The 17,057-nt window shown below is 35.7% G+C and overlaps 1 protein-coding gene across 4 annotated transcripts in view; it reads left to right on the forward strand.

Annotated features, from left to right (window-relative positions):
- DPYD (dihydropyrimidine dehydrogenase) overlaps nucleotides 1-17,057 on the forward strand; it is a 641,531-nt gene that overhangs the window by 305,538 nt on the left and 318,936 nt on the right. For all 4 annotated transcript variants that reach the window (XM_087930179.1, XM_087930180.1, XM_087930177.1 and 1 more), the window contains 3 exons: nucleotides 1,640-1,747; nucleotides 6,307-6,476; nucleotides 10,534-10,744. In XM_087930179.1, the coding sequence (XP_087786305.1) occupies nucleotides 1,640-1,747; nucleotides 6,307-6,476; nucleotides 10,534-10,744 (489 nt within the window). The remainder of the gene's footprint in view (nucleotides 1-1,639; nucleotides 1,748-6,306; nucleotides 6,477-10,533; nucleotides 10,745-17,057) is intronic.

Here is a 17,057-nt window from a genome sequence, read left to right on the forward strand (position 1 = left end):
CCTGTATGGATCCTGGTGGTATCCATCCAATGGCTACTCCATGTTGCACTAACATTACTTGCTGTTCCTCTTTGAAAGTAGACTCTCCACAGAAGCCCTGAATGTGGTCATCCTTCTGACTCTGATCTGGCCTTCTTTTTTCTTCCCATGGTACTTCTCTTATAGAACGCTCCGGACAACATCCATCCTCAATTGACTTTCTATCTATTCTCCCATCACTACTTTTTCCAACCCAAGTGTTGCTCCTTATGAACAATTATCTAGAGGCAACACCCCAAGCAAATTAGCAAATTAACAACAACATCCTGCTAATCTTTTCTTAGAACATAGATGGATGAGTTCTAAAGCAATCATAACCCAATTTTCTTGTGTTTCTCTCCCAATTCACTATGCTGTTTGTTTGGATTAGGAGATATTGATGTTGAGGGCATTTTCAACCACCCCCACTACTTCTCTCCTCTAGCCCCCACACTACCTAGTTTCACAGGAGACACACCTAATGCTGGAAGTAGGTGGTGGTAGTCTATGTTCTGTCTTTTAAATCTCTTGGGCCCCAAACTCCTCAGCTGTTGCTTTGCTTTATATTCTCTCCTCTCTCCTCATCAGTTTTCAGCAGGTTGAAGGTGCAATGTTGGTTTCACCAGGTCCATTTCATTGGCCTTTTTTATGCTTACTCAAGGGTCAAGTGCCCTTTCAGAGTTTGTTTTCTTGGACATCTTCCTGGGGGATGAAATATACTCAGGTTTTCATTCCTTCTGAATTTATACTTAGAGCTGTGTACAAAACAACTCAGCTAGCGCATTCTGCCCACAGCATCATTTCTCCCTTTTGATTGACGCTTGAATTACACTCTTGTCAATTGCCGCACAAAGAATTCAGCTAAAATGTCCTTACAGTCATTAACCATATAAATGCCACTGAGACTGGAATCTTTATATTGTCATCCCAACTCGTTTTTCTCAATTGTTTGAGATGCCATGTGTCTTCCACCAGAAACAATCTTTCTTTTTAAGTAAAGAAAACTTACTTTTCTTGTCTTGACTGCTGATTGAGACTTCTAGCTAAAATAAAATGTATCTGACACTGTCCTGAATGTTGTATAAGAGGCTTTGAAAGACCACAAAGACATTGTTTTGACACTATTGGGATTAATGTGTCATTTTTTTGAGTTCCGTTCAAATGGATTGTATAAATCCTTCTCAAGTATCATTTATTACACTAAGCAAGAAAACCAACCAGAAGATTCGACACATTTCCTGATGTGTATGTACCATTTTTTTAAAGTGATATTTTTGTGTGTGACATTTTGTAGCAGAAAGAAACTTTTAAAAATGAAAATCATCCCCAATATGTACAAAAGTTCTTATGTAGAAAAATGTATCAATTGTTTCCTTTTTTGTAAGACATTTTAAAAAATCAGTAAAGCAGCAAACTTGTTTATCCAGATTTCACTGGCCTACACATTGAAAAATCTTAAGGTTCAAATCCTGCCTCTGCTATAAAAATCACTAAAAATTCTCAGAGAAAGAAACTGGTTGCCAAACATAAATCTTTTGAGAATTTGTGTGCATTTTCAGAAGAAAACATATATCCTTTTCTTTCTTTTTTTCATTTCATTATTGAATGTTTATTGTCTTAGGTCTACCAGAACCAAAGAAAGAATCTGTATTTCAGGGACTAGGAATGGAAGAAGGATTTTATACATCAAAAGATTTCCTACCACTGGTGTCTATGGCAAGTAAACCAGGTATATATGCTATGTTATTTTGTTTTGTTATGTTCTGTATATGCAATATTTATATGTCATATTTTATGTGATAGATGTGATACATTGCATAGTGCATTAAGATACATTCTAATTCGAAAACAATTAAAATAATGAGTATTGGAAAGAAACATAATATAACCAAGGCAAAGAATCAGATTTCATTGTAGTTCAATAGCACATAGTTCAATTTTTCTCTATCATTGCCAAATGTATTGAGTTTTTAACTAACATCATCCCCAGTTAATTCATGTGCAGGAAAACTGAAACATGTTTTTTAAAAATAGGTTTCAATTCAATTTGATGAAAATGAATTTGTTATTAAAATTTATTTCAAAGAAGACAGTAATTTTGATGAACTTTTCGTCATACCACTTAATAAAGCCTTGGTAACACCTTACTTGGAATATTGCATCTAGTTTTTGTTGCCACAATATAAAAAAAGATGTTGAGACTCTAGAAAGAGTATAGAGAAGAGCAATTAAGATGATTAGGGAACTAGAGGCTAAAATATATAAATAAGTTCAGTATGTCTAGTTTAATAAAAAAAGGACTAAGGATGACATAACAGTCTTGCAATATTTAAGGGGCTGCCACAAAGAAGAGGGAGTCAAGCTATTCTCCAAAGCACCTGAAGGCAGAACAAGATGTAATGGAAGGAAACTAATCAAGGAGAGAACCAAATATAAAAGAAATAAGGAGAAATTTGCTGTCAGAACAATTAATCAGTGTGTTGTGGTTAGCCGGCAGCAGGTGCGGACGGCTGAGGAGAGTGAGGACTCAGATGAGGGGCCAGGACCATTAGGGAGTGTACTGTTGCCTTCAGAGATTGTGGGGGCTGGCAGCAGCGACGAGGAGGTTCCCGAGGAGCCTGTGCCAAGTGCTTGTGCATGCAGGGCTGTTCATAGGAAAGAACAGCCGCAGCAGCACGGGCGACTCGGGAGTAAGGCTGCAAGGTAATGGCCCCTCCTTCAAGAAGATAAAAGCCAGCTATGAATCAGATGTTCTTTGTAGGAAGCAAAGACTTCCTGTTTTGAAGCTCCAGCCTTGTGGACATTGCAGTATCTTAAGTTTGAAGACTCTTGTGTTGTGAAATATTTCTCATCTGTGATTCTTGGCAGCCTCGCACAGTTTCAAAGTATCAAAGTTTGCAGCAGCCTTTTAACCAGGGATACATAAGAATCATTAAAAGGTTTCTGTTCTCTTTAGTTCGTGCTTGTTTTATTGGAAAAGGGTTTGGGTCAGAACACATGGAACGGCTTGACTTCAGAAGCTGTGGGTGCACTATAATTGGAGACTTTTAAGAAGAGATTGGACAATCATTGTCTGAAATGGTATTCTCTTACTTGAGCAGGGGGTTGGACTAGAAGACCCCCACCAAGGTCCCTTCCAACTCTGTTATCCTGTTATTTCATAGAATGTGGTTTCTTTCACTTACTCAGTTAAGTAGTGAGAAGGAATGACTTGTCTTTCATTCTGTAGTTCTTTTTCCAACAAGCTGCAGCATCTCTGGTTGTTTACATAACAATAACAGTCTGGTAGAGTTGGAAAGGAATAGAGAAGTATTGAAAGCCACCATTTTCTTCTTCTTTTATTTTCTTCCTTCCTCAACATTTTCAGGAACTTTCTTTAAAATTCAGGAACTTTCTTTAAAATTCCTATTTTCTTTCTGTATTTATTCACTCAGTGAGCTTGTTGCCTGAGACTACCTTATATTCCTCTTACAATCTCTGTTTACTCAGCAAGAAGGAATCATCCCATCACCTACAATGGGCAATCGGCTCTCAAGGCATCTCTTGCAAACAGTATCTATTCAGGAGGTAGCCTTTCACCATTCATAACTCAGTAGAGCTTCCTTGTGATCATATAGGAACTCACTATTAAAATAGTTCAGTACATATGAACAAGAACAATCACAGGAAAGTTAGATTTCCAATAGGTATTCCCTTTTTCCATAGGTTAGTAACTATCATGTAGAACCAGTAGATCAGCAATAAAGGCCATTCAATGTATTTCTTTGGAACCATTATAGATTTGTTATGGCTCTGGTCTTAATATAGATGTACCCGGACAGATTTTTGCATGATTGTCAGGCCAATCTTTTTATGTAGTTATTTAAAATACTTCTATGGCCATCTATTTTATAGTTGTCAGTCCAGGCTGATTAACCTGATTTAAATATTATATTTGTCCTTTTGGATGCTGGCAAAAACCTATTCCGTTTGGTAGTGATCTTATGTAGTAATGTATATAAATTATTCACCTTATGAATAACTACATGACTACATGAAAAATATTTACCATAGCTGTTACAGTGATGAGCTAAAATGTACACTGGCATATACTGCACTATTCCAACAATGCTGAGTGATTTACATGTATAGTATATATTGTTTTAATTGACTGTAGGTATGATAGAAGAAAAGATCCAGAAATATTTTACCTCTTCCCCGCCCAAAAAAAAGTGCCTCCCAGATAAAATTAGGAAATATTTAGCATATACAAATCCAATGTTCATATAGATAAATGTGGCTATAATATAAGAGTATCCAGTGCAGGGATCCCTAACCCTCAGACCCTGTTAGGAACTGGACGGTAAATGAGTGAGCAAAACCTCATCTGAATATGCACACGCATATTCACACACACCCAAGTCTGTGGAAGAATGGTACCCCATGAAAGCAGTTTCTGGTGCTAGAAAGATTGGGAGCCAATGATCCAGAGATGATTTTGGAGTAAATTTTACTTCTTTTTTTACCTTATATAGAGTCAGCTTAATGTTTTTCTGTTCTTAAAATGGTATTTGAGGTTCTAAACTCTTGCTGTGAAAATTCATGACTGGCAGAGCACAAAGTGAAGAATTATAGACTATTGATATGGTTAAAAACATATTCTTACGAAGAAAAATATCTTAGGTGTCTTCAGGCTATAGGTGTGTGTTATTTATGTTATCATTTCAAAAATTACAGTAATCTAATTTTCCGGTGCAGTAGTAAACATAAGCTTATTTATAAGTTTTAATTTTTTTTCTACATCATACTTTTTTAAAATAAAAGAATTGAGAAATTAATCTGGAACAGTTAGAACTACATCAAAAACCACAATAATCTTTTGATTGAGTTGTAAACATGAAGATCATAGATTGCTGAACAACCTTGTTCACATTCAGGCTGTGACCGTGGACATTTTATACTAAGCTTTATCTCCATTGTGTCTTGAACTGCCAACTTTCTGGTTGCACCAGTTCTTGCCAACCTAGCAATTCGAAAACATGCAAATGTAAGTAGATAAGCAAGTACCACTTCAAGTGGGAAGGTAATAGCATTCCCTGTGCCTTCGGTATATAAATCATCCTGGCCACATGACCACAGTCTTCAGACAACCCTGGCTCCCTTGCCCAGGAAAGGGAGATGAGTTCCACTCCCTAGAGTCAGGCATGACTGGACAAGGGAATCCTTTCCCTTTTTATTTTAGTCTGCATTGCACACAGAATCATACTTTTAAGGATTTAAGGGTTTATATCCCATTGGTCTTCTGTTCAGAACACTTTATTAACATAATACAGTGGTTTAGGGAAATGTTTCATAAGAAAGAACTATATGGTTAAGTACCCCAGATGTGTGCTAAAAGTCTCCACTGGTTAGAACGAAAAAATCTGTGTTTAACCTGTTTTCTGTTTCCACAGCGATCAACCAGGTATCTTTCAGAAGCCCACAGATAGAGTAACTTTGCATGCCTTCAACAATTGTTATAAGTGATTTCATCCTTTGTGTATAACAATGTGGTATTTCCCTTGAACTGACTAATATGAACATTCTGGGGTGATGCATCTGGGGTGATCGAGAAGTTCCAGAATAGGAAGTGATACTTCTGGCACAATCTGGCTCTAAAATGGGGAATAGATGTTCAGTTTTCCTTAGGCCTGCAAAATAATTTTTAGATTAAGGTGTTGCTATGAATAGTGGATACCAGTAGGGTTTTCTTCCTTGAATTTCTCTAATTCCCTTTTAAATGTTGTCTAAATTGGTGCTGAAACAACATGAATTATGAGACTATTTAAGATAAAATTTGAAAGAGAAACCGGTGTTGTCAAAGATAGATTCTAGTGACAGACAGAACATCTTGTAAAATGGATTTTTTTTTCCTTTTTCATTCTTCAAATAATTTTGATGCTGACAAGAGAGGAGTCAAAGGCTTAATTTTTTTTGAACACCACAACAGTTGCATTCAATCTGACAAAGCTGTACAATTTCTTCTTGTTGTTGTTTCCAAGTGCATTATACTTTATTTCCTGCCAAGACAGGAAGGCAGTGCTTCCAAAGGTACTGACTATGAAGTTACATGTATGAGCATATCTTAAAAGAGGGAATAAAACTCTCAATGAAGCGGAATAATTTGATAGTGACTCTCCATGCTTGGAAACGGCAAGATGCAATTTTACACTGCTTCGAGTACAAGTGTCGTTTGAGCTGTCATGCAGAAATAGTTTTTTCTCTCTCTCTCTCTCTCCTTGAAAATGGGGTTTTCCTTTCATCATTCAGGAATATGCGGCTGTCGCTCTTCATTGCCATCAATACAGGGAACCGTGATTGTTCTTGGAGCAGGCGATACCGCCTTTGATTGTGCAACATCAGCTTTGCGCTGTGGAGCTCGACGTGTTTTTGTGGTCTTCAGGAAAGGATTTACTAATATACGGGCTGTCCCAGAAGAGGTAAATTTCACAATATTGCAATGAGGGACATATTAATAAAAATACTTTATTAAGTTACGCAGGCTGATTTATTATCATTATTATTTTGCACACAGTCTGCGCAACATCTCCACGATTTTAGAAATAGAAAGAAACAAAGCAAAAAAAAAAAAAAAGCTAAATAACAGCTGTTGCAAAAAAAAAGGCTGGAATGAGGGCTGGCCTACATAGTGGAATGAGAGCTGGCCTACACAGTGGAATGAGGGCTGGCCTACACAGTGGAATGAGAGCTGGCCTACACAGTGGAATGAGGGCTGGCCTACACAGTGGAATGAGAGCTGGCCTACAAACAAAGGCACCTTCAGTGCTTGTTCCTTGTCCTGATCCTTCTTTCATGCCATTTATTTCATGTGTAGAAACAAAAAGAAGAAATGTTGAGAGGAGTTGGAACAATCCAGTCCTAAACCCCTGGAATATATCTCACTTCATCTTTTCTATACGTAGCCTTTGGAAAACCAGACTCAGAAAATGTTGTTCATGTTGATTCTTTCACAGACATAAACACAAAAAATTACACCATTTGTCATCATATACCACAATTTCATATCATATATTGATGAATATATAGAATAAACTACCCATTTGACATCTGTGGATAGGTATGTACTTGAACACATAAAGGCAGAGCTTAATATTGAAATTGACCAGAACTTATTATTTAAGTCCTTCAACATACTTTTATTATTTTTTATTGTTGGACTATCCTGGTAAGGCTGTTCAGACTGTTTGATCAGTGAATTTTCACAGATTTTGATCTGATCAGTAGTAGAATAATTTAATGTGTGGGCTGAAGCAAATATGTAGTTTGGCATCCTTGTTTTTTCTTTCCAAAATTTCTTAGCTTTTTGAAGTTTACTAAAGTGTATAAGAGTGTGCTTTAGAAAAAAAAATATGAATGAAGAAAGTGATACTGATCAAACCTGAATCATCCATCATGATAATGACAGTCCATTCTAGAGTTACCGTAATTCACCTTGTTACCTATCAGAACAGAAACACTCTTTAAATATAAAGAAACTACACTGTAATTGATATTATGAAAGTGCCCAGTTTCCTGAATACATCAAAGTTTAGCAAAGCCCTGTAAGTCAAGGCTCATGAACCAAATAAATCGGTGGTTTTAGACAATCCTGGTAATCCTCAACATATGACCACAATTGAGCCCAAAATTTCTGTTTTTAAGTCAGTGTGAAAAATAGTCATGTCACTTTTTTCAGTGCTGTTGTAATTTGGAACATTCAATAAATGAGCTGTTGTAAGTCAAGGATTACCTGTACATATATTATTTATTTTTATTTGTCAAATTATATCCTACGTTCCCTCCAGAGTTCAGGATAGTATATATCACATTTTCTTCTTTGATTTCACCCTGAATTTGGGGAGATAGGTCTGAAGAAGAATCCAAAGTCACTGATAATATGTACTGAAGATCAACCAGAAATTGTAGATCTTTGTGTGAGATAATAGATACCTTTAGAGATTAAAATATTGAATTTAGGAGTAAAATGCAAATATTTCAAACTATAACTTAATTTGGAATTAAATATGCAGTTTCTGTAAACATCTATATATACTGAGCTGCTGATTGGCAGTTTATAATAATTTGTCTTATCATGAAAGCTTTTTAGTTTCAGTTTTAATTATTGCAATGTGATCGAGTGTCTTTGCTGTAATTTATATGCTACATACCATGAAGTACTGCATAATTTACATTAATGAGACTGAATATGCCCCAGCTAGAAAATATATGGGGAAATAGCCCACTCCCTTCAGTAATAGATACACAAGGGAGAGAAAGGTAACTTAAAGAAAGAAATAAGATTTCAAGATACACAGTTCATATTTTGAAGTGTTTGTCATAGTATTAAAATTTAGGGAAAGATTATTTGGAGCAAGTATAATAAATACATTAATTAATTCAGTACCACTCTAATTACATCCCACTGGTCTTCATCTATATAACTTTCCTATCGCAGGAGAATAAATATTGTTCGAAAATGACAAACTTTCCCCTAAAATATTAACTAACTCTAGTTTCTCCCCTCTCCCTCTCTCTCTCTCTCTCTCTCTCTCTCCCTCTCATCTATACACACACACACACACACACACACACACACACACAAACACACATAATATAACCAATACCTTCTACAAATATTCCTCTACAAACAGTTCAGTCAGCAAAATCAAATAATTCCACATATGGAATATGACTGAATACAACTTTTATGCATGTCATGGACAAAACCATTAGAGCATGACACCTTTAACTATGAGTATCCTAATTGCTATTGTGATTATATATCACCCTTTCTACTAGCACAGTTATAACTTCCACCTCACAAGTGAAAAGAAACACACTGAGCCACAGTTTTTTTTTCTATGAATAGATTTTAAGTTCCATACCCAATTTGTCATCATCTTTTCTTTTTCTTTTTTGTTACATGCCCATTTTTTCCCCCTGAAAACTTTTCTATGCTGTGTTAACACTGAAATAATTAGCAACTTGTATGTTTGCAACAAAATGCTTTCCCGGTTGCCAGGCCTTTCACAGCACGCCAGATGAGAAAACATTATGAAAGAAAAATAATTGGTTGCTTAGAGAGATGGAGGAAAGGGGGGAACTGACTTTGTTTCTTTATCTTATCTGTGTTGCTTGGCAGGGATCACCATCCTTCCTATTCCCTTTTCTTCTTCATTAATATGGAGAGCAGAGAGCTGGGCAGGCAGTTGCTGGAAGTAACTGGTAGGAAAATGCTAACAGCCTTTAGTTTGCCCCTATTCAATGTTTATAATCCCAGCTGGCCAAAATAACATTACTGCCTTAAGCAGAGATGAAGACTGTCTTCCCTCTATAAATCACATGATGAAACCAAGTCTGAACCCCGAGGCTTCTCAAATTACCCAGAATTGGGTAAAAGTGATTTTTCTTTAGATAATGACCCAATCACAACAGCAACATTTAAACTGATTCAAATTGTTTTGCCTATGTTAGGTAAAAAGAACTTCCTGACGAGTGGTTTTGGGCAAGGAAAGAAAAAGTACTGGTTTAAACTATCTTGTTTATTTATTAGCTAAATTTATGTAGCCCACCCATCTCACTACCATGACTTTGGACAGCTTATAAATACAAAAACACTCAGAAAAATAGAATCACAAAAATCATTCAAAACAATGCAACTATTAAAAACCATAAACCCATAATCTGTGAGACAGCACCATTCCCTTTTTACAACCCTGTAGTCCCTTAATTTGGGATAGAGTCAGTGCAGTTTATGGGTCAAATGCCCTTCCTAATGCCTACTGGGATTTCGCAACAGATATTTTTTCTTTGTCCTATAAGAGAGAAACATCAGCCACTACCTGGAATTGAACTCTCAACTATTTAAGTAGGAGGTGAGTGTCTTTACCACTAGGCCAATATGCCGCTCTTTTGTCATAGTGGATGCAACCTTATTAATTCAAAATATGTATATATTAATTCAAAATATTTTGAAAGAATAAAATCAGCAAAAGTAGTTAGAAGTTCTTATCTTTCAAATACAAAGAGAAAATGAATGACCAAAATAGTTCTGTCCATTTTTTTTGTCATTAAAGGCCTTACCATTTTTCACTGAAATGTAAAATGTAAATTTTGAGATTTGGACACCTCAGCCAATAGCTCATAATGGAATTCATCTACACATACTTAATTTTTCTAGCATTGATTGGATAGTTTTCTTTTAATTCATTATTTTTTAGTAATGAAGTATAACAATCATTTTTCATATGATCAAACTATTCACTCATAGTTTAAAAGTTAAAAGTCTTTTAACAGATGTTAATAACTAAAAGAAATCACCACTCCTCCTGAAAACTGATTGGCACATATTATTTGTTTTCATTTAATCAAATATAACATTATTAATGTTATAGTGTCAGAATTTATAGAAAAAATGCAAGGAAAAATTATAAGACTTAAAATTATATATTAAATATTTTTCTATAAATTATACATACTTTTATTTTTGTTTTCCAGATGGAGCTTGCAAAGGAAGAAAAGTGTGAATTCCTACCTTTTCTTTCTCCTCAGAAGGTTGTAATAAAAGGAGGAAAAATTGTTGCTATGGAATTTCTTCGGACTGAACAAGATGAGGATGGAAATTGGAATGAAGACAAGGAGCAAACTGTCCGTCTGAGAGCAGATATAGTGATTAGTGCCTTCGGTTCAACCTTAACTGATCCCAAAGGTATTTCTCAGTCACAAGGTTTATGAATCAGCCAGTCAAGTATGTAACATTCTAGAGCAGTGGTCGTCAACCGGTGGGCCATTTTGGTGGGCCGCAGAGAAATCTTATCCCCAGAGCACTCCTCCAAAACAATTAATCCATGCTGCGCAGAAACACAAGGCTGCACTGCCCATATGGCCCATGGGAACCTTCCCTGCCCACTCACTCCTTACACAGCAAACTTGCCTGCTAAATTTCTATTTTTCCTTTTATCGACCATCATCTGTTCTGCTGTGCCGGGAGATTTAGATTAACTAGGAAGCAGAAAATGGTTGGATCTCTGGCTCTGCTTTTAAGCACAGCCGAACCTCCCTTAGGACTGAAGGTTTGCTTGCAAGCAAATTCAGTGCAGACTCACAGCAAGCAAATTTGAGAGACTGAGCTAGCCGATGGCAGATAGATAGATTTCTGAATGATTCTGTGAGCAACTCAATCTGCCTGCTTTGCCTGATTTTGGGTAAAAGTTGCTCTTTGTTTTATATAAAAAATTCAATATTTACATACATGGTGTGTTGTGAGTTTATTTTGTGAGTTTGCTTGCTAGGAAATTTTATGTGACAGACTGAGCTAGCCAATGGCAGATAGATAAATTTCTGAATGAATCTGTAATTCTCTGAGCAATTCAATCTGCCTGCCTGCTTTGCCTAATTTTGGGTAAAAGTTGCTCTTTTTTTATAAAAAATTAAATATTTATATAAATATTTATATTTACATACAAGCCATGCCCAGCCAGTCACATGACCACCAAGCCACATCCACAAATTAAGCCACACCCACAGAACCAGTTAGTGGAACCTGGGATCTAAAATTATGAGTTTGGTGGTCCCTGAGGTCCAAAAGGTTGACGACCCCTGTTCTAGAGCAGGGCTGTCAAATTCCTCGTCTGCGGGCCAGATGCGTCGCACACTGGCCACACCCACACTGGCCACGCCTATGCCCATTTTAGCAAAGGAGACAAAAGTCCTGGTTTGTCATGTGATACCACCGTGATGACATGAGTTTGACACTCCTATTCTAGAGGGAAAGTTAAGCCTACAGGTAGTCCCCAACTTCCAGTTGGTAGCTTAGTGAATATTTGAATTTATGATAGATCTCCTTATGGAGCTGCTTATGAACCATTTTCAAAGTTACAACTGCTGCATCCTCCACAGTCACCTGATTGGACACATTTGGCAACCAGCTCACTTTATGGCTGGTTGCATCCCACAATCACATGATCACAGTTTGCTATGCTTTTTTTTTTAACAAATTTTATTAATTTTTTAAAAACAATACACAAACAAACAAAACATAGGATATAGTAACATAAAATATCTTTTCGCAAAAACAAATAAAACATCTTATTTAAAAAAGATAATTCCAAATTATCATATTTCTATACAAACACAATTTAATATGTATATTTATCTTATCTGTTCAACTTCATATCTTTTCCCAACTTCTCTTTATTGCTCCCTTTCCTTCTATTTAATTGTATTTCTTTTGCCTTAAATTATATATATTCATTGTATATAGTTTCATTAGTTCTCTTCCAGCATCCTTTCAAACATAGACAAACATTACACAAAACATAAATACATAAAACTTCTTTTTGGAAAGTGGCTTACCCCAGGTTAGATCTTTTTGTACAGACATAAATCAAATTCGTGCTCACTTAATATGCTATTTCATATCTTATTTAACATTCTATATTTTCTATATATTTTCTCTCTCCTATTCACTCTTTTAATTCTATTTTATTTATTTCATCTCAATTTAAATAATTATACTTGCATCTTTTGTCCGTTCTCTTTCAATCATCTATTTATCCTTTATTTCTAATACAATATTTCTCCTGTAAACACTGGCTGAAGTATGACAACTTGTTATCTTTCCCCTAAATTTAACACTTAAAATAATACATACTTTCCATACTGATTCTGCTTCGTACATTCTAAGTACTACATTTCAAAATAATAAAACAAGCAAATAATATTAAATTTAATAAGTAGTAATAAAACCAGAAAAGGAATATTGAGTTTATAATATAATAAGAACAATGTTTCATAGGAAATTAAACTCTATTATTAAATCTTAAACATTTTCATAGCTTCCCTTTAAGGCATTATTAACTCATGTAATATTTTAATTTTCTAACTCAGTTTCAAATACTAATATCTACAATCTTACGTACTTTTGCAGAATCATTTTTATAAAATTATATCTTACCCCTTATCTCTAAAAAAAACCCTGTTTTTTAACATCTTGTTTAAAACCTTTATGACTTCTCTTTCCTTTTTCCCTTCCTTTCTTATCAATTCTAGCTTTTTGACCCCCCCATCTCTCAAATTTCACTCTCTTAATCTTCCCTCTCTGTTGTATGTCTCTTTTCTGTTGCTTTCTGACATCATATCGATTTTTCCTCTTATTTTTCTTTTTCTTGGTTGCTTTTTAAAGTCCTGAATTCACCATTTCCTTGCCCCCCTTTCGCTTTTCTTCCTCCACTAAGAGTATTTGTCCATTAAAGATGGCTTCTTCTTCTTCATCCCTTCCTTCCTGTCATTGTTGTATTTCTTGATAGGTAGAAATTGCCATTCCTAAAAAGTGGAAAATAGATCCAAAAGAGCCCTTGCCTTCTTGTTCCTCTTCTTTCAATTTTTGAAATTCCATTTGTAATTCTTCAAAAGATAATGCCATTTTTTTTAAAACAACCCAAATACCTTTAATCTTTCAAGAAATAGTTCACAAAAATCCCGAAGTCACAAAGCAAACCAAATCAGAGCAAACAGTTTCATTTAGCAGTTTCTTCTTTCTATATTTTCTCTTCCTAGGGTAGAATTCAAATACACAGTTCCAAAGTAGTCTTCTAGAAGTTGTAATATCTTTTATTTCTGATCTTATAAACTCAAAGCAGTCTCCTTCAGTACAATTTTAAAATAAGTCTTTACCTCTTCCCTTCCACTTATAGCAAATAAAAAGAATTTTAGGTTTTTAATTCCAGTGTCCAGAAATCCTTTATCCCCTTGGCTTTAAATTTCAAGTTAGATTACCTTCTATGCCCAAGCAGGTTTTCCAGATTTCCATCTGCTGTTTCTGTGGGAAAGGAGAGTGAAAGAAAATAACTTTCCCTTTCCAGTTTTCTTCCGCCGCTTTTGCAATCTTCTCTGGGTGACAATGTATCCTTCAAACAATTTAGTTTCCAGGGTGTTTAGAAGTTTCTTGTTGTCCCGGTTCAGCCAAAACTTTCGCTTTCTCCTATTTCCTCCTGCATGAATCTTACCCGGCTGCATGCTTCTTTGTGGTGGCCATTGCTGACCGCCGCTCCAACTCCTTGGGAAAAAGGGGTTTTGCCGGCTGAGGAGGGGGTTTGCGATACCCCCAAACCCCAATCCGGATCCCCTCTCTCTTTGGTTGCCTCTACGGGGCAACCATATCCTCCAGATCCATCTGGATCGGAGGCACCTCAGCAGCGAGCGCTGCAGGAATCACGGAGAGTTGCGGATTCTTGCTGCCGCCGAAGCCTTGCAAAACCGGAAGCCCACAGTTTGCTATGCTTTTTACTGGTTTCTGGGTTTATTTCCATAAAAAAAAATCCCCATAAAGCAAAATGAATTCACTTAACAACCAGTGTTTGCTTAATGACCATCCCAAAAATGTCAAAAAAAATGTGTCTGGTTCTGTGATGGCTCAGTTTACAACTTCAAGACTTATAATTGTAATTCTGGGCTCAATTGTAGTCCTGAGTTGAGAATTACCTGTGTATACTCTTTTGTTCATTGCATAAAAGACACTTAATTAGAGGGATTGTCCCCTGATGTGTATTTCATTTATTAAAGCCAAATGTAGGAACATCTGAAATGAACACATTTCAAAAAGCTAAAAATATATACGCGAAAGACTACCACTTTCTAAAGTAGCCAATAGTTTTTGTTACTTTATTCATGGATAGCATACTTACTGTGTTATCACCTTCAATAATCTTATATGGAAGACTAAGAAATTCCACTTATCTCAGTGAACTTTGCTTCAAACTGAGATGTAGATATCACCAGCTTCTTTATTCTTTTTATTTTATTACATTTGAATCCTGTCTTTTCTCTGGGAACTTGAGGTAAAATAATTTATCTTTTAATTTTACCGTCACCACAACAGTCCTATGATATAACAGTCTCAAAATCTTTCAGTGAGTTCCTTACGCAAAGAGTGTCTTGAACATAGGTATTCTTAAATGAAAACCAAGACCTCAGTTGTTAGATTATAGCAGGGGTCCCCAAATTGTGAAGGCTGAGGAATTGTGGGAGTTGAAGTCCACAAGTCTTAAAGTTGCCAAGTTTGGAGACCTCTGGATTATACTATACTGTCTCTGGCTGGATCTACTTGATTTGCAGTGGATCAAAGCTGTGTACTGGCATCACTGCAATAAGCTTCATTTATCAAAAAATGGGCAGGGAACTTTTTTATTTTTAACTTCTAATTCCCATCAATCAGTAATGATAAGAAATTATGGGAATTACATTCCAAGCACACCTGGAGGGCCATATGTAGGTTGCCTGTATTTCTGAATATCACAGTATTATGGTATTTGCTCAGAAAAGCCCCTGCCAGAGAGGTTCTAGATCTGGAAGCTGAAAGGGACAAAAAGAACTCCTCTGTAACCTGTGATTTTTATCTTATTAAGTGAAATATACAATGGCAACTGATTGGGATAATTAGAGTCATGCTCTCTGTCAGCAAAAAGGACAATAAACCTGAATCCCACATACAAATGGAAATTCTTTGGGAGACCTACATAGTATACTCATCTGTAATCATTTTCCTATGCTCTTTCAGAATAAACAAACATTAAATCAAATGGATTTTTCATTTGGTTTGTTTTTATCAAGCAATGAATGCACAGCTCTAATGCTGAAAATGGTGGACCTTTAGAGTGATGTAATATGGCTCTTTTTTCCTTTCCTTTCTTCTCTTTTTACATTTTGCTTCCAGATGCCCCAATATTTTTTTGTTTCAAGGAAGATTTATTTATTTGGGGCTGGTGCCTGAAAATAAAAGATACAAGCATCTGAACCTTAATAGAAGTTTTGACCGCTGAAGTTTAATTAGGTCTTATAAAAGCATATTTGAAAAGCTTGAATACTCCTTAGAAAGTTTACCATATTACTTTGCTAGTATCTATGCTCTCATCCAGCAGTAATGCAATATCAATCAGTTTAGTAGTCTTCCTCTGCTTATCGTCTTTTATTGTAGCCTTGGGGTGAACACAGCAACTAATGCTGAATCCAGCAGCGATTAAACCTCAGCTTTCATTAAAAAAAACTTTGTGATATGTTGCAGAGGATCAAATTGATGTTGTGGATTACCATAATCAATTTTTTTTTTTACTGGAACCTAGTAAACAGAAGCCATTTTAGGATGTTGGGAGGGATAGTGTAGACATTTGGGTCTGAGATATATTATGACTTTATGAAGGGCCTCTATGCACAGCCCATCAGAAAATATTGTTCTCTGCCATATATACCAGTTTTCTAGCATATCATGTGGTTCCATGAGTAGTGGCACAGTGGCTAGAATGCAATGCTGCAGGCTACTTCTGCTGACTGCTGATTGCTAGCAGTTTTGCAGTTCAAGTCCCACTGGCTCAGCCTTCCATTCTTTCCGAGGTGGGTAAAATGAGGATCCAGATTGTTGGGGACAGAAGAGTATGCTGACTCTGTAAACTGCTTAGAGAGGACTGTAAAAGCACCGTGAAGGGGTATATAAAGTCTATTGCTATTGTTACTTTGCTGTAGCAATAAAAGATGCAGTTTTCATGATTGAAACATTTAGAGATAGCATTTCTAATGGTAATACCAAGGTGGGAGACAAATTCTAAGCTAAGTTGAAATATTAGTCTAATACAAGATAACATAATTTAAAGGAGTTATATTGTAATTCTTCTATATAGTATATAATAACCATAGATATTGGGAATAGTTGCCTGTCTTAATTGTATTACATGATCTAATTTTCTGGCTACTGTACTGGTTTTCTTTTCACAGTGCTCTAATCAGTCACAAAATAAAACATAGTGATTGTAAATGATAAATATGTGATTTATAAGTAGCTTTAAAAATACATAATGTAAATTAGCTTTAAAAAGATGAAACAAATGAAATAATATTCACAATACAAATAGCTTGTTAGTTTGGTCAATATACAGTATATTTCTGAATTGTAAACATTCATTTTCTTTTTTCCTCTCCATTTCATTTTTCTACTGATTGCCATAAGGACTATATTTGCTACTAAAATGCCA

This window comes from Pseudonaja textilis, chromosome 3 (assembly GCF_049901715.1).
Source record: "Pseudonaja textilis isolate UNSWEBS1 chromosome 3, rPseTex1.2, whole genome shotgun sequence".
Classification (NCBI taxonomy): Eukaryota; Metazoa; Chordata; class Lepidosauria; order Squamata; family Elapidae; genus Pseudonaja; species Pseudonaja textilis.